Below are 27437 nucleotides of genomic sequence, written 5' to 3' on the forward strand. Positions count from 1 at the left end.
TAAGACTTCTCTGTTTGAAATGCTTTGAACCCAAGATATATGAGCATTCTATGATATGACCACATCTCGAAGGCTTCTAATTTGTTCATGTTAACCTTCATGATCCATGTTTCATATCCATATAGTAATACAGGATACACATAACATTTTAGGAACTTGATTCTTAGTTGTAAATTCAGCTGATAATTGCTCAGAATAGATCTAAGTCTCATAAATGCACCTCTTGCAATTTCTATACGAGTTTTAATTTCTTCATCCGGATTTAGTGCCTCGTTTATCCAACATCCTAGGTATTTGAAATGGTTAACTTTTGTTATCGGTTCATTACTGACAATTAGTTGCATAGGGCCGACGTCTTGTTTACTAACGTTAAGTAACTTAGTCTTTGTTGTATTTATGTAAAGTCCGTTATTAGAGCATTCTCTAGTGACTCGATCTATAAGGAATTGAAGATTTTCGATACTTTCAGCCATGATCGTGGTGTCATCTGCATATCTTTCTCAATAGCTTGGTGGAACAAAACACAGCAGTCAAAAGCAGTGTTGAGTGTTACAGGAGCCGTTAGAACTTCCCCAAGGGACGCTGGGGAAGATTCAGTTAACTTATTACCTACATCAGGTCTACAGCACATAGGATGTTATAAAGTCATGCTCCTGTAAGCGTATTACAGGCAACAGACAAGCAAAAGCCAAAATGTTAAGAAAAAAGGGTTTTAAAAATGTAAGGAACTTGAAACGTCCTATATCTATCAAAACAATTGAGAAATTTGACTCTAGTAAGTTAGCGTACCCTGTATATTTGCACAGCAATATGGCAACATCTCCTAGTTTAGTTTTACACTTGACTAAAATCGGCACGTTAACCTTTCCTTCGGAATAGTTTATGTTTTTCGCTTAGCTGAATACCTATTAGAGTTCTCCACGATTGCCCAAGTTCATCAAACTTCCAACAAATTTTCCCGAGATCGCATGTACCGGTAGATTCTCTCCACAAGCCGACGATCAACTTCGGGAGGTTCGATGTATTAAGTGCGTTCAGTTGTCTGTGAAGGTTAACAACCATCAGCTTCAGTATCGCCTCATACAAATTATAAACTAAATTGTGATGTATCGATCTGGTAAGTTCGGTCCTATTAACCAGCAAAGGGCATGAGTGTCTATGTCGCTGCGAGACTTGGGATCGGTTTAATGGAGATGCAACGGCAACCGCCCTGCGTGCTGCAGGAAATTGCAAATGGGAAAGAAGTACGGAAGTTGGCCTTTTTCAAAACTTTGAAGAACTGTAACTCGGTCTCCTATCTTGAATGTCATTAGTGGTGAGCTGGGAATAAAAATTGGATATTGATAACTTAACGTGTTACTACACTGCGCGCCAGAGAAAACGGGCACCACACAAAATGGGTCATTTTTGATGTCTCGAATTTCCTAAACCATTAGTATCCTTATTCCTTAACAATATCGTTGTAATAATATTTTTGCTAGACAGGAAACTTGTCATTGTATACCGAGTGTACCAATCAAACTGTGGTTTTTGCTCAAAGTTCTCCACACCCTGTGGAATATTCTAGCATTTATAGACCAAGGCGCATCTGTAAAAATATTAGTACATTTGGACGTTGAGAGGTGACTCAAATTTTTTTGCAGAAATTGCTTGAAAATAAATCAAATAATAATATTTGAGTTATCCTCCCTCTCAAAAAGGTCCGGAACATTGTTTAAATAATCAAAATGTCAAAAAATTAAGGAAAAATTCGATTTTTTTCTTGGTTTTTTGATTATAACTTTAAAAGTATTCATTTCCGAGAAAAGTTGTACTGACATAAAAGTTGCATAATTAAATTTCCTACAATATAGAATTGATTAAAAATTTAAGAAATAGTCACCCTTGTTGCAAAATAGCAATAATTGTGAAAAAAACATACAAAAACAAGTATTCGCATTTTACGTTTTTCAACCATTTATGCTATACTTAGGACCTTCATATTTCACCCTGAAAAATTTTTTGAGACAGTAAAACAATACTGTAAATTTCATTAAGATCGGTTCAATAGATTTTGCAAAATAAATTTTGCAATCCAGCTTTCGTAAAAAAAATTCATTTTTTCAAAATGTTACAGGACTGAAAATAAAGCAGATAGCAAGTTGAAAATTTTTTTGCATATAGAAGTGTACTGTACCTTTCATTTGCAATTTTGCAAAATTAAAATCGCTTAACACCACGGCGTCAGGAATTTTTTTAAATAAACATTAATTATTGGTGCTACGCGCAGGACAGCGGATAGGTTGCTCTGATTGGGCATTCCAATGACCTTTGATAATGATTGATACATTTTAATTTTTATGACATTTCGATATAAATAAATAAATTTGTTTATTGCAAAATCAAAACACATACTCTATCCTTTGAAATAACACTTTTATTAGCAAAAACTTTCTTTGTTCATATATTTTAACTTAAATAATAAAACTTTATTATTTTTAAACATATGCAATTGTTTAAACAATATTTTACAAACAATAATAAAATTAGTTTGATTTTTGTGGAATTAAAAAATTAAAATACAACAAAATATAGAGTAAGAAAATAATATATTAGATAAAGATTGGAAGAAATTTTGGTGGAAATCAACCTGTGTGAATCGAACACCGCTGTCCTGCGCGTAGCACCAAAAATTATTGTTTATTTCAAAAATTTTCTGACGCCGTGGTAAATAATCGATTTTAATTTTGAAAATTGTAAATGAAAGGTACAGTAGACTTCTATAAGCAAAAAAAAATCAACTTGCTATCTGCTGTATTTTCAGTCCTGTAACATTTTGAAAAAATGAATTTTTTTTGCGAAATCTGTATTGCAAAATTTATTTTGCAAAATCTATTAAACCGATCTTAATGAAATTTACAGTATTGTTTTACTGTATCATAAAGTTTTTCTGGGTGAAATATGAAGGTCCTAAGTGTAGCATAAATGGTTGAAAAACGTAAAATGCGAATACTTGTTTTTGTATGGTTTTTTTCGCAATTATTGCTATTTTGCAACTAGGGTGACTATTTTTTAAATTTTTTACCAATTCTATATTGTAGTAAATTGAATTACGCAACTTTTATATTTGTACAACTTTTCTCGGAAATGAATAGTTTTAAAGTTATAATCAAAAAACCAAGAAAAAAATCGAATTTTTCCTTCAATTCTTGACATTTTGATTATTTAAACAATGTTCCGGACCTTTTTGAGAGGGAGGATAACTCAAATATTATTATTTGATTTATTTTCAAGCAATTTCTGCAAAAAATTTGAGTCACCTCTCAACGTCCATCTCAAAACAGATCCGCCCTGGACTATTATAAAATACTGAAATTAAAACCCAACTATAGCTTCAGGTTTTCTTAACATTCTGTTTTTTGATTCATTCGCTTATGTTAAATAATAAAAAAGTTAGGTACTTTAACAACTACCCATAGCCATGTTTTTCATCAATACAGAGTGTTAAAAATAATAAACTTAAAGATAAAACCCATAACTAAATTAAAATTCATGGTGACGTTTCAATTATTACTTTAATCATCGTCAGAATAATAAGTTTCTTGAGCGGATGCTTTAAAATAATTTTAAAGGAACAAACAATAATTAATGAAAACGTAAAAAATGACATTGACAATCATTGGGTTAAGTCAATAATTTCAAACACGCCATGTCTTGTTGCGTGTTTAAGGGTTGCTTCAAAAGAAATATGGATAATGCCTCCTTGATGCTGAGTTCCGTTGAAGAACTTGCATGACCAATGATTGAGAAGTCCTTACGACTAACAGGGTGGTCAGAATCAGTCATATGTTGGAATACCGCTAAATTTGGAACTGTTCTTGATCGTCTTCCTAAGTGAGGAGTGACACCTAAGTGTTCGCAACATCTGAAATTAAAGTGACGACGAGTCTTCCCGACATACGTAGCTGCACAGCTACTACATTTGAATTGGTATATAATGTTAGATGCGAGATCACTAGGAATCATGTCTTTCACATGGAAACGAGATCCTATCCTTTCCAAAGTCGTGAAGGCAAATATTAATTCTATAGAGGGAAATGCTTTTTTAATTGTTCTACGGATGTTGCGTCGGATTTGTAAGCTGTGGTAACCAGTATATAGAAGTTATATACAGAAGTATAAATAAATATGTTAATGTTTATATTAGTGAATAGAGAATTGAATACCCTTTCAAATGAGCTATCACATGACCCCTATTCTCATTTTAAAAAAACATCGATTACGTCATCATGCCTAGATGGATGACGTCACTAGTATCAAATATATGCCAAAAAATCGGAATTTAAAAATAAAAATCGACCTGTTTTGGGATTTTTCCTTGATATCGCCGGTTTACGAAATAATGAATTTATGCGTTACTTTATGGACGCACTGTAGATCTTTTCTTTGATTTCTTCTACTTTGCTGTTTGGTTGGAATTTGTTGTTGAAAAAACGTCTGATGTATCTTTCTAAGAAGTTCAACGAAAAACCATTTTTACTTAAGATCACCTTTATGTTTTCTAACTCTTCGTGTAGGAATTGCCAGGTTGAACAGATAGTGAAAGCGCGGTGAACAAGTATATTGATTAAACTTGTTTTGTATTTGTTGGGAATGAAGCTATCTGCGTTTATATACAGGCCGGTGAAGGTTGGCAATTCCTACATGAAGAGTTAGAAAACATAAAGGTGATCTTAAGTAAAAATGGTTTTTCGTTGAACTTCTTAGAAATATACATCAGACGTTTTTTCAATAACAAATTCCAACCAAACAGCAAAGTAGAAGAAATCAAAGAAAAGATCTATATCAAAAACCTAAAATCCTTTATAAAAGGTATATTTATTAAAATCGGTCAACCGATTGAAAACTAGTTCTGTCTTTGATGTAGCCCTGTATAGGGATTTTAATAAATATACCTTTTATAAAGGATTTTATGTTTTTGTAATGGTATACAGCCAACTACAGGAAATTTTTCCTCGTGGATCTATATCAAACTTCCATATACTGGTTACCACAGCTTACAAATCCGACGCAACATCCGTAGAACAATTTAAAAAGCATTTCCCTTTATAGAATTAAGATTTGCTTTCACGACTTTGAAAAGGATAGGATCTCTTTTCCATGTGAAAGACATGATTCCTAGTGATCTCGCATCTAACATTATATACCAATTCAAATGTAGTAGCTGTGCAGCTACGTACGTCGGGAAGACTCGTCGTCACTTTAATGTCAGATGTTGCGAACACTTAGGTGTCACACCTCACTTAGGAAGACGATCAAGAACAGTTCCAAATTCAGCGGTATTCCAACATATGACTGATTCTGACCACCCTATTAGTCGTAAGGACTTCTCAATGATTGGTCATGCAAGTTCTCCAACGGAACTCAGCATCAAGGAGGCATTATCCATATTTCTTTTGAAACCACCCTTAAACACGCAACAAGACATGGCGTGTTTGAAATTATTGACTTAACCCAATGATTGTCAATGTCATTTTTTACGTTTTCATTAATTATTATTATTTGTTCCTTTAAAATTATTTTAAAGCATCCGCTCAAGAAACTTATTATTCTGACGATGATTAAAGTAATAATTGAAACGTCACCATGAATTTTAATTTAGTTACAAACTGACGATTTATTTATTTCTCTAAAACCGGTTGAGATATGCAAATGAGATTTGACAGGTTTTAAGAGGTAGTTATTGCGCATATTTTGACATGTAATTAAAAATTTTATATTCACCATTGGCGTGCATACGGCTAATATAATCTATATGCACCGAAATTGTATGTCAAAAAATGCGTAAAAACTACCTTTTAAAACCTACCAAATTTCATTTATATATCTCAACCGGTTTGCGAGCAATAAATAAATGGTCAGCTTGTAAAAAAAAATTCGACATCCCGTATCTCGGAAACGAAGGATTTGGGGACATATGTTTATAAAGCAAACGGTCATTATTTTTTCATGCAGAATTACCCCTTAAAGTTTGTCGCACTTATTTAGAAACACTCTGTATTGATGAAAAACATGGCTAGTTGTTAAATTACCTAACTTTTTTATTATTTAACATAAGCGAATGAATAAAAAACAGAATGTTAAGAAAACCTGAGACTATAGTTGGGTTTTAATTTAAAGTACTAGTACACTTTAGAAGACCAAAAATAATCATTTTTTTCAAGAATTTTTTCTCAGAACCTTTATTAAAAGTGAACATAAAACTCTTTTCGTATTAATATCTAACTGTTAGAGAGTACAAAAAATATATCTTTTTTCATTTACGCACGTACACTAATATTGTAGAGGGCGCCAAAGTTGAAGGCCTCGAAAAATGATGGCGGGCAGATACCCGGGCAAACAAAAAAATCGTACTGCATTTGAAAAAGGAAGGATTCTTACGTGACAATTTACCACAATTTTACCAAAAAAAATAAAAAATAAATATATTTTAACCATGAAAAACTGAAGAAAAACGGGCGATTTTTTCACAAAATTTTTTCAAATTTCCGTAAAATCTTTTTTTTGCGGAATTTTCCACTAACGGTGGTAAACTGTCACGTAAGAAACTTTTCTTTTTCAAATGCCGTACGATTTTTTTTGTTTTAGAGATCCCAATCCTGAGATTAACTGTCCGCCATCGGAACTACTTTTTTTTGAGACCTCGACTTTGTCGCCCTCTACAATATTAGTGTACGTGCATAAATGAAAAGAGATATATTTCTTGTATTCTCTAAGAGTTAGATATTATTATGTAAAAAGTTTTATGTTCAGTTTTAATAAAGGTTCTGAGAAAAAAAATCTTGAAAAAATGCTCATTTTTGGTCTTCTAAAGTGTACTAGTACTTTAAACCTTTTATAAAATCTAGAATATTCCACAGGATCTGGTGAACTTTGAGAAAAAAAACACAATTTGATTGGTACCTACACCCGGTATATAATGACAGTTTACCTGTCTAGCAACAATACTATTACAGCAATACTATTACAGCTATTGTTAAAGAATAAGGCTATATCATATTAAAAAATCACTTAAATCGGACAACAGATTAAGGAAATTCGAGACATCAAAAATGACCCATTTTGTGGGGTGCCTTGTGTGCCTCAGTGTATGTTACTTTTAACAAAAATAAAATTAACAGTCTGTTTTTCATTAAATTACACTATGAAATGTTTTATTTCTTAATTTATTACTATTTCACTAACGGGAATACCAGAATATTTATTACTATTTCACTACTACAGATTACTTTTCTACGCAGATGATGCAATCTTAATAGCCGAAAACGAAGATGACTTACACCGCCTACTACAAAAATTTAAAATAACCGCCGAAAAGTATAACCTGACACTATCAACAGAGAAAACCCAATCGATGGTAATATCCAAGAACCTAATTAGATGTAAATTAGTAGTGGACGACCATATTATAATCGAACAGGTAATGGATTGTAGATACTTGGGTATGGAAATATCTAGCGGCGGGCATCTGTGGCAAGAAACAAAACAGCAGGAAACGAAAGCAGCGATAATATGTGATTTCCTAAGGGATATAATCTGGCGGAATAAATATATGAGGACCGAAAGCAAAGTCTGCATTTGTAAGACATGTGTTAGACCCGTACCGACATACACAGCTGAGACAAGGGCCGAGACAACAAATACCAAACAAATAATGAGAACAACAGAGATGAAAACCCTAAGATCCATAAGAGGTATCACACTCAGAGATAGAATACGAAACGAAGACACATTGAGAGAGCTAGGCATTCAGAGCCTAGTGAGATGGACAAGAGCACGACGACGCATGTGGAGAGACCACGTAGATCGGATGGACCCTGAACGTATGGCGCAATGGGTGAAGACACAAAAGCCCAAGACCAAGCGACCCATAGGAAGACCCAAAAAACGATGGTACGAGAGCTGGAGCTCCGTATTGCAGCAGAAACTGTAACAGAAGAAACAGGACATATTCCTATTAAAAGTAGAAGAAGAACACCAGATAGTAGGCAGCTTCAACTATCTCGAATCTAGTATAACTAACCATGGCAACTGCGAAGCAGAAGTTAGAAGACGTATTGCTATGACAAAAAATGCGATGAGTCGCCTAACTAAAGTTTGGAAAGACAGATCTACCAGTCAAAAATGAAGATGAGATTTTGTGAAGGTCTACTAGTCAAAAATGGAGATGATTGGTGAATACACTGGTATTTTTAATATTTTTATACGGGGCAGAAACTTGGACTCTTTATGAATAATAAATCCAAAAACTTAATGTTTTTGAGATATGGTGTTGGAGAAGAATGCAGCACATCCTTTGACAGCTCAGCTAACAAACGTTTCCATTTTTAATCAAAATTTCAATAAAAAAAGTTGTTCACAATACATGTGCAGCAAATTCTACAATTCTTTCGTAACGTGATTCTCGGAGGTGATGATAATTTAAACAGATTAATTTTTTTCTGTAAACGTCTCGGGAAGAATATCAAGACGACGCGACGGTCACAAACCAGATGGTCCCACCAAATTCAGAACTCAGCGTGCCACTCATTCCCAAAACCCTTAGATCAGCTGAAAATAGAGACTAATGGAGAAAATTTGTTAGGAATATTGGAGAAAATCACGATCCTCAGTAATAAGGAACTGACAAGAGAGGTTTCGAGGTTCTCTCGTAGACCAACTTGATTCAGAATACCATTTTTGGTTAATACTTGTAAATAATAGAATATGGTAGTTCTTTCTCCCTGAAGTTTTTTCATGAATCTCCTATTGTATTATCTCAGCGTTTTCCTATACAAGTCCTACTCTTCATTGGATTTGACCTTATAAAATGGTCTTTTTACAGCTACCCTAAGCTTTTGTACGTAGTTGGTCCATCAAGATCCTGTTCTATATTTTCTTGATCTTTTTGGACAGGTTTTCTGATGGTCTACTATTCTGGATATTCTATCTACACATACTATTATCTACACTATAAACCGTTATATTTATATTTATTTACCATGTGGTTTGAATTTTACTGTAGAACGAAGGTTAATCTGAAAATATCTTTCTAGGCCAAGCATATTTCCTGGACTACTACAAACCAGCTCTACTAAGTTTCGACATCGCAGATCTCATACCGCTAACCTGTACTACTGGAGAACAGAGGATAGTGAGTTTTAGAAATGAAAGTGGTATCAGCATAGTGAAATTTCTGGAATGGGATGAAAAACTAGAGATGTTCGTCAACGCAAGTAAGTATTTTATTAAGTGTCTATAAAATACGCTGTAATTGTACAATTTACTGTAATAATTTTACCATGTGTAACCATAATTTTTCACCCCTTAACCTCCCCTTGTTGAGAAGTCCATAATCCTATTAGGTTAAAATTTATGTTAAAAAAATCTTTGTTTACAGTTTCACTGCACTCTACTTAGGTATAACTGAAATAAGAAAGTGGTAAATTTTTTTCAAACTTTGACCACCCTGATAATTTTCCACCCCTAAACCAATCATATTTGGAAACGTTGCCGCTACATACTCAGAGCATACACAGGCGACCCTATAGACTTTGTAATGGCAGTCGAAGGGTCAATCGAATATACAGTATGTCCCTGTAAGTTGTATCCATATGGAAAACTTTTTTATTATTAGTTTTACGAAAAAAAGTTATTCTTCATAAAAAGCTCTGCTTGCTCCAAAACCTAAAATTTAACCATCAAATATCAAATTTTTTGAATATTATACGAGGTATGACAAAAAGTTTGAATTTCACTCAAGAGTAAAGTAGCTTTATTTTTCACAATATTGAAAATTGCTATTATGAAAAGTTGTTTGGAATTAAAAACTGTATTTTAGTATGCAATTACATCCTTCTAATTGAAAAAAAAAATTGAAAAGTTTTGGATAACTAACATTATTTTCAATCTTATATAAATCCTTATATGATAGAGCCAAAATTACTTGTTCTAACAAAAACTCCTTTTTAGCAGAAAAACAATTGTTAACATCTGTTTTATTAAAAAATGATTATCCTTTATCGTTTAAAAATAAGGAATTGTCAAGATTGGATCGAATGGAACAGAACAACTTAGAACGGGATCCTACAATATTCACCAGAAATAGTACGAGGAAAATATCAATACCATATATAAAAGGACTATCCGAGAAACTTAAAACAATAGGAAATAAATTCAACATTTCAACAACATTCAAAACAACAAACACATTGAGATCTATTCTATCTAAAACTAAACCTAACAATGATCAAGAAAGAACAAAGAATTGCATTTATAAAATACCTTGTGAATGCGAACAATTTTATTTAGGTGAGACATCAAGACCATTAGACGTTAGAATAAGTGAACATCAATCTTATATTAAAAATAGAGAATTTGAGAGATCTCAAATATGTCAACACGCATGGGATAATGAACATAGAGTTCAGTGGAGAGATTCAAGTATAGTCCTGAAAGAATCAGATAGTAAAAAGAGAAAAATCAAAGAAGCGGCTCTAATTATGACCAATTGTGTCGCAAATTCCTCGGTAGAATGCAGTAGGATGTGGTTACCCATACTGAAAGAGGAAGTCAATAGAAAGAAAATACCAAGATTAGTAAGTCAATAATATCGAGCTAGTACATATTTTATATTTTAGTATTACTTATATATCTAGTATTATTAATATTATTTATAATTTAAACATCTTACAAGTCAGAATTTGATATTATTTTTTGAGAGTAAATTAATGAAAGACCAAATACTTACGATGTCGGGATAGTATCACAGGGTTTTTCCTGGTTTTCCCTTGTGATTTACTATGAAGTCTCTAACGCGAGAATTTTACTGTAGTTGCATTTGGTTGTCTTTTTTAAAGACATATCACATGCTATAATTTTTTATGACGGATATTCTTGAGTTGGGGTTGATTTCATGTAATCGAATGAACTATCTTTCAGTAAGTCGTCCCAGGAACGCAACTCATAAATATTGGCAATATCATTTTAAAGTCTTCTACTTTAAAATGTATAATATATGTCTGAATTACCAATATAAATGAGTGAGATTAAATAAATTATTAGAAGAATTTTTTTGCTTAGCAACAACACTTTTGTTTATTTTAGTAATATTTTGTATTTTGACAACGTCACCCGATTTGGGCGTCGAAACGTTAATAAAATGATTTTTTTCATTTTAATTAAGGCTTATTTCCCATATAAATAATTAATCATAAAAATGCCACAAGGAAATAGCTTCAGAATAACATTATTTTCAAGTATTTCAATTCAGATTACTCTTTTATTATTAATTTTACGAAAAAAAGTGATTCTTAATAAAAAGTTCTGCCTGGTCTAAAACCTAAAATACAACATGTCAAATTTTATCAATTTTATACGAGGTATGTCAAAAAATATGAATTTCGCTCAAGAGTCAAATACGTATAAAGACGTATTTAAAATTTAGTATAAAGACGTATTTAAAAAGTTCTTTCCAAAACTTTAAATATTTCGAAGTTCTAAACCTTTTTGAAGGATCAGACAGGCTGCCGACGAGTTTGTACAACATCGAATATCTCAAAAATAGGTATACATTTCGTGGGGCAGAAAAGTAAGTTAAAAAAAAACAATTATAAAGAGGACCGATGGAGGTAAGTCCAAATATTTACTCAAATCTTCCGCTGTTTGATAATTCTGATATTGATATTGATCAAAATAATGAAAATTTAACGTGCAATACCTTAAACGGCGTTTCTAAAACACCTAAGGCCATAGCGGAAAAGAAAAAACAGAACAACATGGAACCAGAACACGAATCAGAAATAGTAGAGAAAAATAAAACTAAAAACAAAAATAAGAAGGCAGCAAAACGTCAAAGGCCGAATGAGTGCCAGGAAGATGAAGATTCAGTGGCTGAAATGAAAAAGCAACTAAAAGAAAAGGACGAAGAAATTAAAAAACTCAGAAACCAAATCCATCAATTGAATGAAAAAATCAATGGACTACAAAATACAATAATAAACTCTCAAGAAAAAGTAATCGAAACTATAGATAAAAGATTCGACGAACTTAAAAACGAAAACCAGACAACCGATATACAAATAAATGAAAAAAAATCGATGACAGCAATCCCAAAGAAAAAAATTGAAGATACTAATAATAACATCGCAAATACAAAAAATTTACCCATAACACCCACAACAAAAACAAATGAAGATTTCCCTTCCCTGCCAAAAAAGGTCGGAAAAGACAACAGCGTGCCATCAACATCTAAGGTACAAGAACTATTTCCTTCCCTACCGAATAAGGGCAGGGAAGAGACAATGGAAACAAGCGAAATTGATAATATCCTTATCACCGAACAAAACAATCAAGAAAGCACTATAAACAGGTCCAAACCAAAACCACCCGTCATAAAACTACAAACAGTAAACGAAACAGGAACAATATTGAAAATTGCTGAAACTCAAAAGATATACACAGACAATAAAATCTCCAAAAACGGAAGAGAAACACTCATTCAAACAAAATGCCCTGAAGATTATAGAAAATTTACCCATATCTTGGAAGATTATAACAAAGAAATCAAAATTCACTGGATCGCCTTCCCATTAGACGAAGATATTAAGCCCAAAATGGTTATTAGAGGACTTCCCTCAAATACAAAACCTATAGATATACAAACGGAACTATTAAATAAACATGAAATAAATACAATTAACGTAACAAACATGAAGTCTAGGAAGGCAGACAAAAAATCTCTGCCAATGTTTATAATTACAGTGGAAAAAGAAGACGTACCCAAAGCCAAGAAAATTACCAACCTTATGTACATGAGAGTAGTAATAGAAGATCTAAGAAAGAGCAACGGACCAACTCAATGTTTTAATTGCCAGGGCTTTCACCACGCCCAAAATGCATGCTTCAAAGACGCTAGGTGCGTAAAGTGCGGAGAAAATCACAAGAGTAAATTCTGCCAAATTCCAGCAGAACAAAAAGCAAAATGTGCTAATTGCCAAGGGCAACACCCGGCAAGTTATAGAGGATGCCCAAAGATACCTGCCTGGGGAAGACCCAGACAAATAACAATAGAAAACAGAACACAACAACCTAAAAGAAACAATGGGCAATCGTACGCCCAAATCACCAAACCAACCCAAAACCCAACAACAGATTCGACCATATTAATTTCAAAAGAACAACAAAAAGGACTGGCCACGTTGATAGAAGAGCTAGTCATAAAAACGGTAAGTGAAGCGATTAAAAATGTAAAAATAGCACTGAACTAAGGCACGAAACTAGGGGATACCTGAAGATAGGCTCCTGGAATTCAGGCGGCATAAGAACTAATACAAACGTGCTGGACGAATTAATAAATAGATATGAAATGGATGTCGTAGCATTGCAAGAAACTAAACTAACTCATACCATCAATATCAAGTTTCCAGGATACGACATCTACAGGAACGACCACAGAGCAAATTCAGGAGGAACTGCTATCCTAGTGAGAAAAGGAATAAATCATACATTACAACATACGCCACCACTAAACACTATGGAAGCAACAACAATAAAAGTCCAGATGAGACAAGGTGAAATAAGGATCACTTCAGCATATGTAAGGCCAACAGATCCTTTAAACGACGACGACCTGAATACGTTCCTGAACGCCGAAGAACCGTCCATAATAATAGGAGACCTAAACGCCCGATCCCCTAACTGGAACGATAGAGCTACAAACAGAAACGGTAGAATACTGAATAATTATCTAGTGAACAACGAAGACACCATGGTGATTGGGCCCATCGAACCAACATACTTTCCTGGAAATGCTCTACCAACCCATTTAGATATAGTAGTGGCCAAAAGCCTAGGACTACAAACTGACATCCGAACCTTAAACGAAGGATCAGCAGACCACAACCCCATACTCATAGAAATAGGTACATGGGAAGAAGATAACAGAACAACAAAGAAAAGAAAGAAAACCAAGTGGTCTAACTTCAAACGCCTAGTGAGCATAGGAATTGGAAACATTCCTACAATTGACAATCCACAAGAAATAGAGGAAAAAGTCCTAGAGCTCGAAAACATCATAAAAGAAGCACTAAGAAATAGCACTACTGAAGAAGAATATGAAATTCATATGGGAAGATTTAGAGACATAAATCAGGAAATAAAAGAAATTATAAGGGAAAAGAACAGAGCCAAAAAGAGAGCCAGAAGAACAAGAAACCAGGAAGATAAAAATAGGGCAAATCGACTGAATCGACAAGTCAAACAGGCACTAATAGACCATAGAAGCCAAAAGTGGGAAAACTACATAAAAGAAATGGAGGAAAGGAGCCAAAATATGCAAGAAATATGGAGGCTCCAAAGAACTTTAAGAAACGATAGAAAACCCATTCCCCCACTACATGGAGAAAATGGGATCGTCTACACAGAAGAAGATAAAGCCGAGGTGATGAGAAGGACACTTGAAAGAGAGTGTACACTGAATTATCACCAAGACGAAGATATAGACTTTATCGAAGAAGTCGAAGAAACAGAACTAGAAACGCCCGAAGAACAAGAAGAAATAATAAATCCCACATCACCAAGAGAAATAAGTGAACTGATTCGAAAAAGTTCACCAAAGAAAGCACCTGGTCCAGACGAAATCACTAACAGAGCTCTGAAGTATCTTCCCTCGAAAGCAGTTGTGTATTTGACAAATATAACAAATGCAATACTAAGATACAGGCTCTTCCCAAATCGATGGAAGGAAGCCCATGTAATTATGATACCCAAGCCAGGAAAGAACCACATATTTCCTCAAAATTACAGGCCGATTAGCTTACTTCCAGCAGTCAGTAAGATAGTGGAGCGGGTCATCCAAACCAGGCTCCAATCAGAGACAGACAGGCTAGGCATAATCCCAGAATCACAGTTTGGATTTAGAGCTCAACATTCCAGCGAACTTCAAATATTAAGACTTACCGAATATATAGTAGCTGGATTCAATGACCAACAATATACGGGAGCAGCCTTTCTGGATGTAAGCAAAGCCTTTGATAGAGTGTGGCATGAAGGACTGACATACAAAATGAGAGATTATGGATACAGCGGGGCCATGACGAAACTTATCTCCTCGTACCTAAGCGACCGGAAGTTCAGGGTCCGGATAGGACCAGTTCTATCAGAACACGGAATGCCGGAAGCTGGAGTACCACAGGGGGCAGTTTTATCACCCCTTCTGTATACCATATATACAGCAGATGTTCCAAGAACACCCGGAACATTGATCAGCCTTTATGCAGACGACACTGCAATTGCTGCAAAACACATGAACCTAGATATAGCTGTAAGAAATCTACAGACGGCATTGGATACAATAGAAGAATGGAGTATCCAATGGAAAATAGCGATAAATCCAGATAAGACCCAAGCGGTTATCTTCAAAAAGAGAAGAGATAACCCAGAAGAACAGCTAACATTGCAAGACAGACCCATCGAATGGCAAAACGAAGTTAAATATTTAGAAGTCACAATGGACCAAGGTCTTACATTCACATCACATGTCAACGCAACAGTCCAGAAAACAGCAGCGGCCAGATCGGCAATAAGAGGACTCACAGGAAGAAGAAGCAAATTAGCTATGAAAACAAAATTAAGACTGATAAATAGCATTATACTGCCAATAATTACATACGCATCTCTTGCATGGGGTCACATAAGTCAAAGTAACAAAAAGAAGATACAAGCGGCACACAACAACTGCCTCAGAGAAGCTGCAAACGTGCCCAGATACGTCGCCGAACGGTTCTTATTTAGAGACCTAAAACAAATAAGAGTACTGGATATTATGGAGGAAAAAGCCAGAACAAAATTTGCTGAGCTAGAAGACCACCCAAACCGGATATTGCAAGAGATATTAAGGTATGATGTGTACCATAGATGGAAACATAGGAGACCCAAACAACAAATATTAGTAAATATATAATAAAGGCTAGATAATCGTAGCTCTATCAAAAGAAGACAACCTGCTCACCTTTGGCATCTCATTATATTTATTAATGTTGATTTTTATAATTTTCAGACATCCCTCAAAAAAAAAATATACAAAAAACTTCAAAACGGCTTCAGCCACTAAACAAATCAATAAAATATTAACAATAGGCGAAAGCCACAAAAAAAAATATTAGTAACAAAACCCAAAAAAGGGCATGAGGGGCCCACATCCTCGAGCGCCGAGTCGCCGAACTGGACATAGCCCAGAGCGGGGACTCGGCGCCCGAGCAAGCAAAACAGATCGAAGATAAGTCACTAGAGATAGCGGGAATAGAGCGCCTCACGCTGGCCTGCATTGATCGGGGTAGGATTTCATATGGGAGTCCGTGTACCCAAGACTCCCATATGATAAGCACTTTGCTGATTGAGAGCCCCTATAGCGCATCAGAGTGCTATCGGGGGGTAAGTGGATGGTCTGGAGCATTGAAGCGGGGTGGAGTGATTCCTGCTTACGGGAGTTAATCCTCCTCGCCCCAATGAATTGTATCACCCGAATGTCATTCTTTAGGGGTGAGCAAGTCTCTCAGGCTGGGTTAAATCACTATGCTTGCTTGCTTGAGTCAAATACGTTTATTTTTCACAATATCGAAAATTGTTATTATGAAAAGTTATTTAGAATTAAAAACTATGTTTCAGTATGTAATTACATCCTTTTAATTGAAATATTCTGAACTATAAAGGTATGTACTTTACTTTTGATATACATTTATCTTTTTTGACATACCTCGTATAAAATTGATAAAACTGGATATAAGATAGTTGTATTTTAGGTTTTAGACCATCCAGAACTTTTTATTAAGAATCACTTTTTTTCGTAAAATTAATAATAAAAGAGTTATCAGAATTGAAATAACTGAAAATAATTTAGTTATCCATAATTTGTCAAAATTTTTTTTTTCGGTTAGAAGGATGTAATTGCATATTAGAATATAGTTTTTAATTCCAAACAAATTTTCATAATTAGTGTAGGAAACAGAGGTTGAACCTTGCAAAATGGACACAAGTCCGGTTTTATTTTTTTTCAGGCATATCAAGGGGTGCTTATTATAAGACTAACTTTTTCTGAAAAAATTTCGCCCCGGAACCCCCCTTTTCACCCCTTTAAAGGGGGTAATTTATGGTTTTTGCAGAACGTAGCCCTTCCTGTACCTTTTACAAAAAATTTCTTTTATAGAAATATGAAGAGGACTATATTTTCTACGATTTATTGCCGACAGCATCTCTCTATCATCCACCGTTTAGCAAGGGTGGCGCCCCAAAGTTGACAAGTTTTTAAAAAAGATGTTTTTAAAAAAAATATATTTTTCCCTAACTGTAACGGAAATTAAAAAGAAATGCTGCGAAGATTATTCACAAATAGATGATTGATTTTTTGGTATAGGTTTTACTTAAGGGTAATTGCCCTTTTTTTAATTACAGGGTGTTACATTTTAAAAAACCCCTTTTTATACCATCTGAACCGTTTATGCTAGAGTAAAAAAACTTTCAGCGATTACCCACGTACTGGTGTTATTTACAAATTTGTATAATGCACCCCCATTTTTTCCCCGGAACCACCCAAAAAAAAAGAAGAATTAATAAATAAAGTGATTTTCTTGGAATCCTTCACACACAATGCCCTTCATTAATATGCTTCATATATCATTTTGTGCAAGTTATTATTACCCATTCATGGACACTAAAAGCGATTTCCTAGTGCAACCCCTGTAGCCAAAAACAATAAATAAAATGGGGGGTTGAAAATTTTTTTTTGTTTTTTGCTTTTTAATCCTTATGAGCATATGCTTCATCAATAGTGCTTTTCAAAAATATATATGGTTATTGCAACATCCCTGCGCAAACCACCCCTATCCTTGAAAATATACTGCAGAAACTACCCCTATACCTTATCCAGCATGTTTTTACGATTTTCTCATTACCTATTCATTTTTTTTAAACAAAACTTATACAAGGTTAAAGACCACTATTTACTCTAAAAATTAGGTCCTATTCATTTTTTTCGTTTAATACAACCGTTACGGCACAGTGGCGCCGTAAACCTCATATATGCTTTGACGGGCTCCAGTTTTTGTTTATTTTTTCGTCATCTGTTTGTTTTATTGATAAAGTACTTATGTAAAATAAAACAACACAGTGTAACCTACAAATCATGACCTATGCACATTTTACATTCTTTACTCCCCAAAGCTACAGTGGTGGCCCAAAAATAATTTTTTTCATATTTTCGCCACCTACATGCATTTTATTGCGTTAATGCTACCTTAATAGCACAATATTCACCCCTAAGTGGTCGCTAAGCAGTGGCGGATCCAGGGAGGAGTGATGGGGGCGATCACCCCCACCCCTCTCAAACCAAGTGATATTATATTTGAAGATTATAAAAATATTCGTTTATTTTTATAGAAATACTTATATTATATTAATATTATTTTTATAAGAATGACTCTTTAGGCTTTAGCGACAGTGGCGGATCCAGCATCGTTAAGAGGGGGGTGCCAATTGGTTAAATTTCTATAAAAATAAATGAATGTTTTTATAATCTTTGAATATAATATCACTTGGTTTGAGAGGGGGGGGAGGTGATCACCCCCATCACCCCTCCCTGGATCCGCCACTGCGTAGCGACCACCTAAGGGTAAATATTGTGCTGTTAAGGTAGCATTAATGCAATAAAATGCATGTAGGTGGCGAAAATATGCATAAAATTTATTTTGGGCCACCACTGTGGCTTTGGGGAGCAAAGAATGTAAAATGTGCATAAGTCATAATTTGTAGGTTACACTGTGTTGTTTTATTTTGCATAAGTACTTTATCAATAAAACGAACAGATGATGAAAAAAAAAACAAAAACTGGAGCCCGCCAAAGCATATATGATGTTTACGGCGCCACTGTGCCGTAACGGTTGCTTATACGAAAAAATGAATAGGACATAATTTTTAGAGTAAATAGTGGTCTTTAACCTTGTATAAGTTTTGTTTAAAAAGAATACATAGGTAATGAGAAAATCGTAAAAACATGCTCGCCAAGGGATAGGGGTAGTTTCTGCAGTATATTTTCAAGGATAGGGGTGGTTTGCGCAGGGATGTTGCAATAACCATATATATTTTTGAAAAGCACTATTGATGAAGCATATGCCCATATGGATCAAAAAGCAAAAAACAAAAAAAAAAATTCAACCCCCCATTTAATTTATTTATTTTTTGCTTCAGGGGTTGCATTAGGAAATTGATTTTGGTGTCCATGCATGGGTAATAATAACGTCCACCAAATGATGTGTGAAGCATATTAATAAAGGGCATTGTGTGTGAAGGATTCCAAGAAAATCAATTTATTTATTGATTCTTCTTTTTTTGGGGTGGTTCCGGGGAAAAAATGGGGGTGCATTATACAAATTTGTAAATAACACCAGTACATGGGTAATCGCTGAAAGTATTTTTACTCTAGCTTAAACGGTTCAGATGGTATAAAAAGAGGTTTTTTAAAATGTAACACCCTGCAATTAAAAAAAGGGCAATTACCCTTAAGTAAAACCTATACCAAAAAATCAGTCAATTATTTGTGAATAATTGCCGCAGGATTTCTTCTTAATTTCAGTTACAGTTAGGGAAAAATATATATTTTTTAAAAACATCTTTTTTAAAAACTTGTCAACTTTAGGGCGCCACCCCCGCTAAACGGTGGATGATAGAGAGATGATGTTGGAAATAAATCGTAGAAAATATAGTTCTCTTCATATTTCTATAAAAGAAATTTTTTGTAAAAGTTACAGGAAGGGCTACGTTCCGCAAAAACCATAAATTACCCCCTTTAAAGGGGTGAAAAGGGGGGTTCCGGGGCGAAATTTTTTCAGAAAAAGTTAGTCTTATAATAAGCACCCCTTGATATACCAGAAAAAAAATAAAACCGGACTTGTGTCCATTTTGCAAGGTTCAACCTTTGTTTCCTACACTAAATACCAATTTTCAATATTGTGAAAAATAAAGCTACTTTACTCTTGAGTGAAATTCAAACTTTTTGACATACCTCGTATAATATTCAAAAAAATTGATATTTGATGGTTAAATCTTAGGTTTTGGACCATGCAGAGCTTTTTATGAAGAATAACTTTTTTCCGTAAAATTAATAATAAAAAAGTTTTCCATATGGATACAACTTACAGGGACATACTGTATAAAAAAACTGGACATCTGGTTGTGATGCATTGTATAATGCATAAATCTAAACAATTACCTCTTCTGTGATGTAGGCCATACGCTAAATAAATATAGATCTAAAGACAAATCACATGCTACGATTTTGTGACGGATATTCTTAAGTTAAAGTTGATTTCATGTAATCGAATGAACTATCTTTCAATAAAGTCGTCCCAGGAACGCAAATCATAAATATTGGCAATATCGTTTTAAAGTCTTCTACTTTAAAATGTATACATATATGTCTGAATTACCGAGATGAATAAGTCAAATTAAATTAAATTATTAGAAGAATTTTTTTACTACGCAACATTGGTTTAATTTATTAATATTTTGTATTTCGATAACGACCTCCGAAGTGGGAGTCGAAATGCCGATAAAATCATTTTTCAACTTTTGTGGCCTATTTCCCAATTAGAATAGTAAATTAAATAAATATCACAAAGAAATAGCTTCAGAACAATTTTAATTTTTAAACATTTTTGACAATAGATTATTAAACTGAGGTACTCTAGTACTAACAGTTACTCTTGCTTTAAGTCGGTAAAATACACCGTTTTTTTTTGAAAATTGTTTTCAACTTTTTTTCCAATTCAAAAAACGAAAAATTTTCGAATCTTTTTTTCTAGAAAACCGTGTATCCTACCGACTTAAAGCAAGAGTACCACTTAGCACTAGAATACTTGACAATTTAATAATCCAGTGTCAAAAATGCTTAAAGGTTAAAGACAAAAAAATTATGCAATGAAATAACCGTTGCCCTACCCAAAATGGAAGTCTATGGCCGGTACTAGAAATTCCCAATTTATGGAATCGATTTATCTCTGGAAGATAAATAGGCGTACCACTTTTCGTTTTTCTAAATAGAAGCGTTCTGGAGGTATTTAAAAAGACCTAATTAAAAGGCGCCATCTTCAAAGGACTCTATTATAGCTCCCTTAGGAAGTATTTTCGGACTAGGTGATTTATGTTGAAACTTAAATTTTGAGCTCAGAAACCTGCAGTTAAAATATTTCGAATTATTAATGAAACACCCTGTATAAAATTTAAAATAGGATTATCAACAAATTGCAGCGCTTGTTTCGTCTCTTTCGTGCTTTTGGTCTTTGTCGTAAAAACGAATAACGTTTTATTTTTGTCTATACATAGTATAGACGGTTACTAAATATTACTACGCACTGCTAAACAGTTCCTATACAACTATTATACCATATAAATAATTAGCAAAGTTTTAACAAGTAAATTTTAGAGAATTCGTTCTCATTTCTCAACTACGTACACATAATTTGTTCAGGCGAATTATTTTAATTTAAAACTTGATGAAAATAAACATGCTGCCAAGCAAACGACGTTTGATACTGTTCCCACGTGTGTGATATATAGGGTGGCAATTTGAAAACTTCTCGTGTTACCATCTGCATTTTTCAATTATTTTCCTTCCTGCCAATTTATCCCGGTTAACCACTGCCAGACGGAAAGAGAATAATGAAGGATACCGTTATGTCGAAAATGTATAAGATCCTTCTGTAAGAATAAATTACCTTCTCCTTCAAGTTGAGTTTCCAGCTCAACAATGTGAGTATGTGTTGTGTATTAAGAGGAAACAGTAGCGATCAACAGGTAGCGAAAACGCGTTCCAAGATTGCGGCTGTAATTTTGAATATTTTTTTGAGATATTTGGCACACGTATTCGTAATGTAATAAAGAATGGCGGTACAGAGCCCAATTTGAAAAATATATTAATATGTGGAAATTACTCTGTAATTAAATACAATATTAAAAAAACGAGCCTGTACCGCCATTAAGAAGACGAAAAAATACACTTTCTTTAAATAAACTTTATTATCCGATGCCTAGATTTTGTGTCATTTTGGAACTACTAAAATTTTTTATTTCATTAGTAGTTCCAAAATGACACAAAATCTAGGCATCGGATAAAAAAGTTTATTTGAAGAAAGTGTATTTTTTGTTCTTCTTAATGGCGGTACAGGCTCGTTTTTTTAATATTGTATTTAATTACAGAGTAATTTCCACATATTAATATATTTTTCAAATTGGGCTCTGTACCGCCATTCTTTATTATATTACGAATACGTGTGCCAAATATCTCGAAAAAATATTCCAAATTATAGCCGCAATCTTGGAACGCGTTTTGGCTACCTGTTGATCGCTACTGTATCACCTTAACAGTTATTTGAAATTCGTCCCAATATTTCTGTATTGATCACTCTGTCTGTCCGAGGTATCCTCAGAATGTGGCGATATAGTCCTATCGCCAGGGGGGGTACAACGGCCTCCTTTATTCAGATGGACTTACCCAAGTTTTTTTCATGTATTTTGACCCGTAGAATACGAATTTTTTGGGTAACAGTTGATCCGGATGTCGATAAGATTGTTATTGACCAAGAACTTGAGGAATTACATAACCGCGTTCTCTCGCAAAACAAAACATTTTTTGGTATTTTTTGGGTCATTCTAAGCAAAACATGTTTCTACAATTTTTTTCGTAGGATGGCTAGTTTTCGAGATAACCGCGGTTGAACTTTCAAAAAATCGAAAAATTGCAATTTTTGAACCCGAATAACTTTTGATTAAAAAATAAAATGGCCAGTCTGCTTACCGCATTTGAAAGTTTAAGTCAAATTATATCGGTTTTAATTATTTGGATTGCTAAAAATTTATTTTTTTATTGTTTAACAAAGCTATAAACACATAGTGTTTCCCGTGCCTTTACATGCATTTTAACGCATGCTACGTAGAAATAGCCTCGATTGCACTAGTACCTATTCTACCTACTCGTTAGATTTTAAATGAGAAATCATAGAAAACATCACTCACGCACTAGGTGTTTGTAGCTTTGTTTAACAATAACACAATAAATTTTTAGCAATGCAAATAATCAAAACCGATATAATTTGACTTGAACTTTCAAAGGCGCTAAGCAGAATTGCAATTTTATTTTTTAATCAAAAGTTATTCGGGTTTAAAAATTGCAGTTTTTCGATTTTTTGAAAGTTCAACCGCGTTTATCTCGAAAACTGAGCATCCTACGGGAAAACTTGTTAGAACATTTTTTACTTAGAATGACCCAAAAAATACAAAAAAATGTTTTGTTTTGTGAGAAACCTCTGTTATGTAATTCCTCAAGTTCTTGGTCAATAACAATCTTATCGACATCCGGATCAACTGTTACCAAACAAATTGGTATTCTACGGGTCAAAATACATGAAAAAAACTTGGGTAAGTCCATCTGAATAGAGGAGGCCGTTGTACCCCCCCTGGCGACAGGACTAATATACCCATATTTCCAAAGCTTCTAATTCTTTTATATAGTTACTACTTTTAACGTCCAAAGTGAATTTTTAGCTAACGCTAATAACAAAATGGGTCTTATTTCACTTCTTACAGTGCACTTGCAAAGATCTGGTTGCACGGTTACAAAGATCTGGTTGTATCAAGCATCAGGTGATGCTGACTCACTAATAGTTTTAACAGCTAGGGATCTGGTGATGATATAAACCTACTAGTTTTGTTGACTGTCCACACACCATCAGAGAAGAAATTGAAAATGGTGGTACCAAAGAAAGGCAATCAGTAGGAAAAAGTCTACACTATTGCTGACATTCGGCAAGGCATTGGAAATATGAAGGATGTACTCCTTGTAATTTACGCCGTTACAGGATGTGACACGGTATCAGCTATCTATAAGAAGGGAAAAATTACACCACATAGGGCAGTGTAAGCCAACGATGTTCTTAGTAGAAAACTTCTAGTCTTTAACGACCCCAAAGCTGACCCCAGTGCAGTAGCTGACGCCGGAAAGCATTTCCTTCTTGCGATGTTTGGCGCCAGGAACATGGAAGATCTAGATTGTTTTCGCTACCAGTCTTCGCTACGCTACCAACTCATGGTATTCAAGTACCTATGATTATATGCTTTGTTGACTACCAAAAGGCATTTGATTGTGTAAGCTGGATAAATCTGTGGTCAATTTTAATAGAAATGGGCGCACCAATGCTCCTCGTGACACTTATTAAAAATCTGTACCAGTCTAATATAGCGACAGTACGACTAGATCAGAAGTTCTCAAACCAATTCAAGACCGAGAGAGGTGTTAGACAAGGATGCGTGTTGTCACCTTGACTTATTTAACTTATGTGAACTTATGGTGAACATGTCATAAGGATGGTTTTAAAAGGATGGGCCGGTGGAGTAACAGTAGCTGATAGGAAAATCTCCAATTTAAGATTTGCTGATGACACTACACTTATAGCAGCAAATGAGCAAGAAATGTTTGATCTTCTGCGAAGAGTTGAGTACGAAAGCAATAAAGTTGGTCTGAAAATCAATAAAGCTATGACAAAAATAATGGTAGTCGACAGATTTGACACTATTCAACTGACTAACAGATTACAGGAATACCAGATAGAAAACACCTTTGTCTATCTCGGGTCTAGTATAACTAACGATGGTAACTGTGAAGCAGAAGTTCGGAGACGTATTCGTATGGCAAAAAATGCGATGAGTCGCCAAATTAAAGTTTGGAAAGTAACGAGTAATGAGAGAGTTAAAGACCAGGTATCTGAAGACTTCACCATTAAGTCCGGATTAAGGCAAGGAGACCCCCTATCAACTTTACTGTTCAATATAGTGCTTGAGAAAATAGTGAGAGATAGTAATATGAACCGTAAAGGTGATATAATGTATAAAGGACATCAAATTATGGCTTATGCGGATGATCTAAAAATTCTAGCAACCAGTGAAAAGTACTACAAGACATAATGAGCAGAATGGTGGAAAATGCCTTTAAAATGGAATTGCAGCTAAATCAAAATAAATGCAAAGTTATGAGAGTAGAAGGAGCACGACAACCCTTGCAGTTCGAGCTAAACACTTTACGGGGAAAATGAAAATAGAGGCAGTAGAAGAATTTGTATATTTAGGAGCTAGAATAACTGAAAAGTGCTGGGAAGAAAGAGAAATTGACGCAAGACTTAGAAAAGCAAATAAGACAGCAGGAGTTATAAACCATCTCCTAAGAGCAAAACAGTTGTCACGAAACGCAAAACTTCGTCTATATAAAACTACGCTAAGACCAACACCAATATATGGATGCGAGACATGGCTCTTAAACCAAAAGTCTAAAGAAAAATTGTCAAGATGGGAACGCAAGATTTTGAGGAGAATACTCGTAGGAAAGAAAACATAAGATGGTTATATTAGGCGAACAAATAAAGAGATTTATCAGATCTACACAGAACCAACCATAGATATGATCATAAAAAGAAGGAGATGGCAGAGGCTGGGTGATATTGAAAGAATGCCAGAAGGAAGAACACCGAAGTCAATAGCTTGGAAGAAAAAGAAGGAGAGACCTAGAAGACGATGGCGACAAGCTGTTATAGCGGATTTGGAAGAAAATAATGTCCAGAATAGGGATGTTCACAAAAAATTAAAAAGTCATTTCAAACATGTAAAACGATTAAGAAACACCCTAGGAATAATTGTCCAAAATTTCAACAAAATTGAAAAAGCCTTTCTATAAAAAATCTTTATTAGAAATCTAGCATTATTTTAAATTTCAAGAACGCTTCTCTATTGGCCTGACGTCACTAGTTGCATACCCTAAGCGCGCGCCATTCTCATAGTGTTACTGTTTACCTGTTTGGCGTTTCAGGTCATTTTATTTTGTTCTTTTCTTGTTTTATCAGGGTTAAAGTGGAGTTTTATAGTGAATTTGTTTAGTTTAAAGTGGATAGACTGTTTGTAAGGATATATTTTGGGTTTTACAAAAATAAACAAATAAAATGGAAGAAGGTTTTCAGAAAGCCGATTCGTATAAACTACCGACTGTAGTGTAGATGTAACAATGTAGATGTAAATCTACCACAGCTTTACTGAGTGTATATTCCATATAATTTTCCATGTCTTCTTTAAGCTAAAAAAATAAATGCTTAATACTCAGAATACAAAAAAAATAGAGAAAGTTCTATGCATGCATTGTACGCATGCATATTGTATACATACATTGGCTGGTTATTACTTTACCTTGGTTAGGTGTATTAAAAATATTTTTATTCTTCTTCATGTGCCTTGTCCGTTGTGGACGTTGGCTATCATCATGGCAATTTTAATTTCATTTGAGGCGTTTCTGAATAACTCGATCGATTTTTGTCCAAATCATTGGCGTAAGTTTTTAAGTCATGAGTGTCTTTTCTTCCGGGTCTGCGTTTGCTCTCTATTTTACCTTGCATTATCAGTTGGAGTATACGATATTTATCATGCCTCATGATATGACCGAAATATTTAAGATTTCGTTTCTTAATTGTAAAAGAGATTTCTTTTTGTTTTCCCATTCGACGCAATACCTGTACGTTGGTGTGGGTCGCCCAGGATATTTTGAGGATACGTGGGTACACCCACATCTCGAATGCCTCTAGCTTTTTCATTAATGTTTCCATTATTGTCCAGGACTCTGCGCCATATAGCAAGACCGGAAATAATAACATTTTAGCAGCCGCATTTTTAGTGGGAGAGATATTATGTCGCAATGGGTGAAAATATTTCTCATGCATGTTGTTAAATGTTGCTATTATGTCCTTTTCAACTCTAGATCTTATTTCGGTTGTTTCGTATTTCGAGTTGACAACTGTTCCAAGGTAAAAAATATTTTTGAACTTGGGTATTATACATTTTCATTTCAACCAATCTTTTCACTAAATTATTAATGATTTTAATATGATATAGAGTCATACTACATCCACATGTAGTTATTTCAAGGTTTACTTTTACTGCATGTATTATTAGAATCCCGTTTTTAGGAATATCCCAGTTTAAGGAATACAAATTTGAGGTCCCGAAACTTTTTCATTTACTCTTTAAGGGGGTAGGTGCAAAATCTTGGTCCAATGCTATTTAAATTCATTCATTTTTTTCGAATCCTGAGAAAACTAATAAGTATTTTTGAAAAATGTAAATGCAGAAAGAACAATTACATTATTACCAAAGGCCGAAAGTCTCTGGAAAACTTCTATAATGTTTATTTTATTAAGTTAGTTCTTTAAGTTAGTTATTTTAAGTTGTAGCTGCAACAAACCATTTCTTTTTTTGTTTTAAATTGGCTGGAACGGTAATAAAAATCTTGTCAGAACTGTTTTTTGATGTATTTACACACCCAGGAACAAAACACCACTTAT

At 34.2% G+C, this 27437-nt stretch overlaps 2 protein-coding genes across 3 annotated transcripts in view; one reads left to right on the forward strand and one right to left on the reverse strand.

Annotated features, from left to right (window-relative positions):
* The window catches only part of LOC114331049 (uncharacterized), a 527814-nt gene that overhangs the window by 428315 nt on the left and 72062 nt on the right, over positions 1-27437 (forward strand). Inside the window, exon 21 of the mRNA XM_050659330.1 lies at positions 9075-9254. Within this exon, the coding sequence (XP_050515287.1) occupies positions 9075-9254 (180 nt within the window). The remainder of the gene's footprint in view (positions 1-9074; positions 9255-27437) is intronic.
* The window catches only part of LOC114331039 (RWD domain-containing protein 2A), a 515824-nt gene that overhangs the window by 406066 nt on the left and 82321 nt on the right, over positions 1-27437 (reverse strand). The window lies entirely within an intron of this gene.

This window comes from Diabrotica virgifera, chromosome 8 (assembly GCF_917563875.1).
Source record: "Diabrotica virgifera virgifera chromosome 8, PGI_DIABVI_V3a".
Taxonomy (NCBI): domain Eukaryota; kingdom Metazoa; phylum Arthropoda; class Insecta; order Coleoptera; family Chrysomelidae; genus Diabrotica; species Diabrotica virgifera.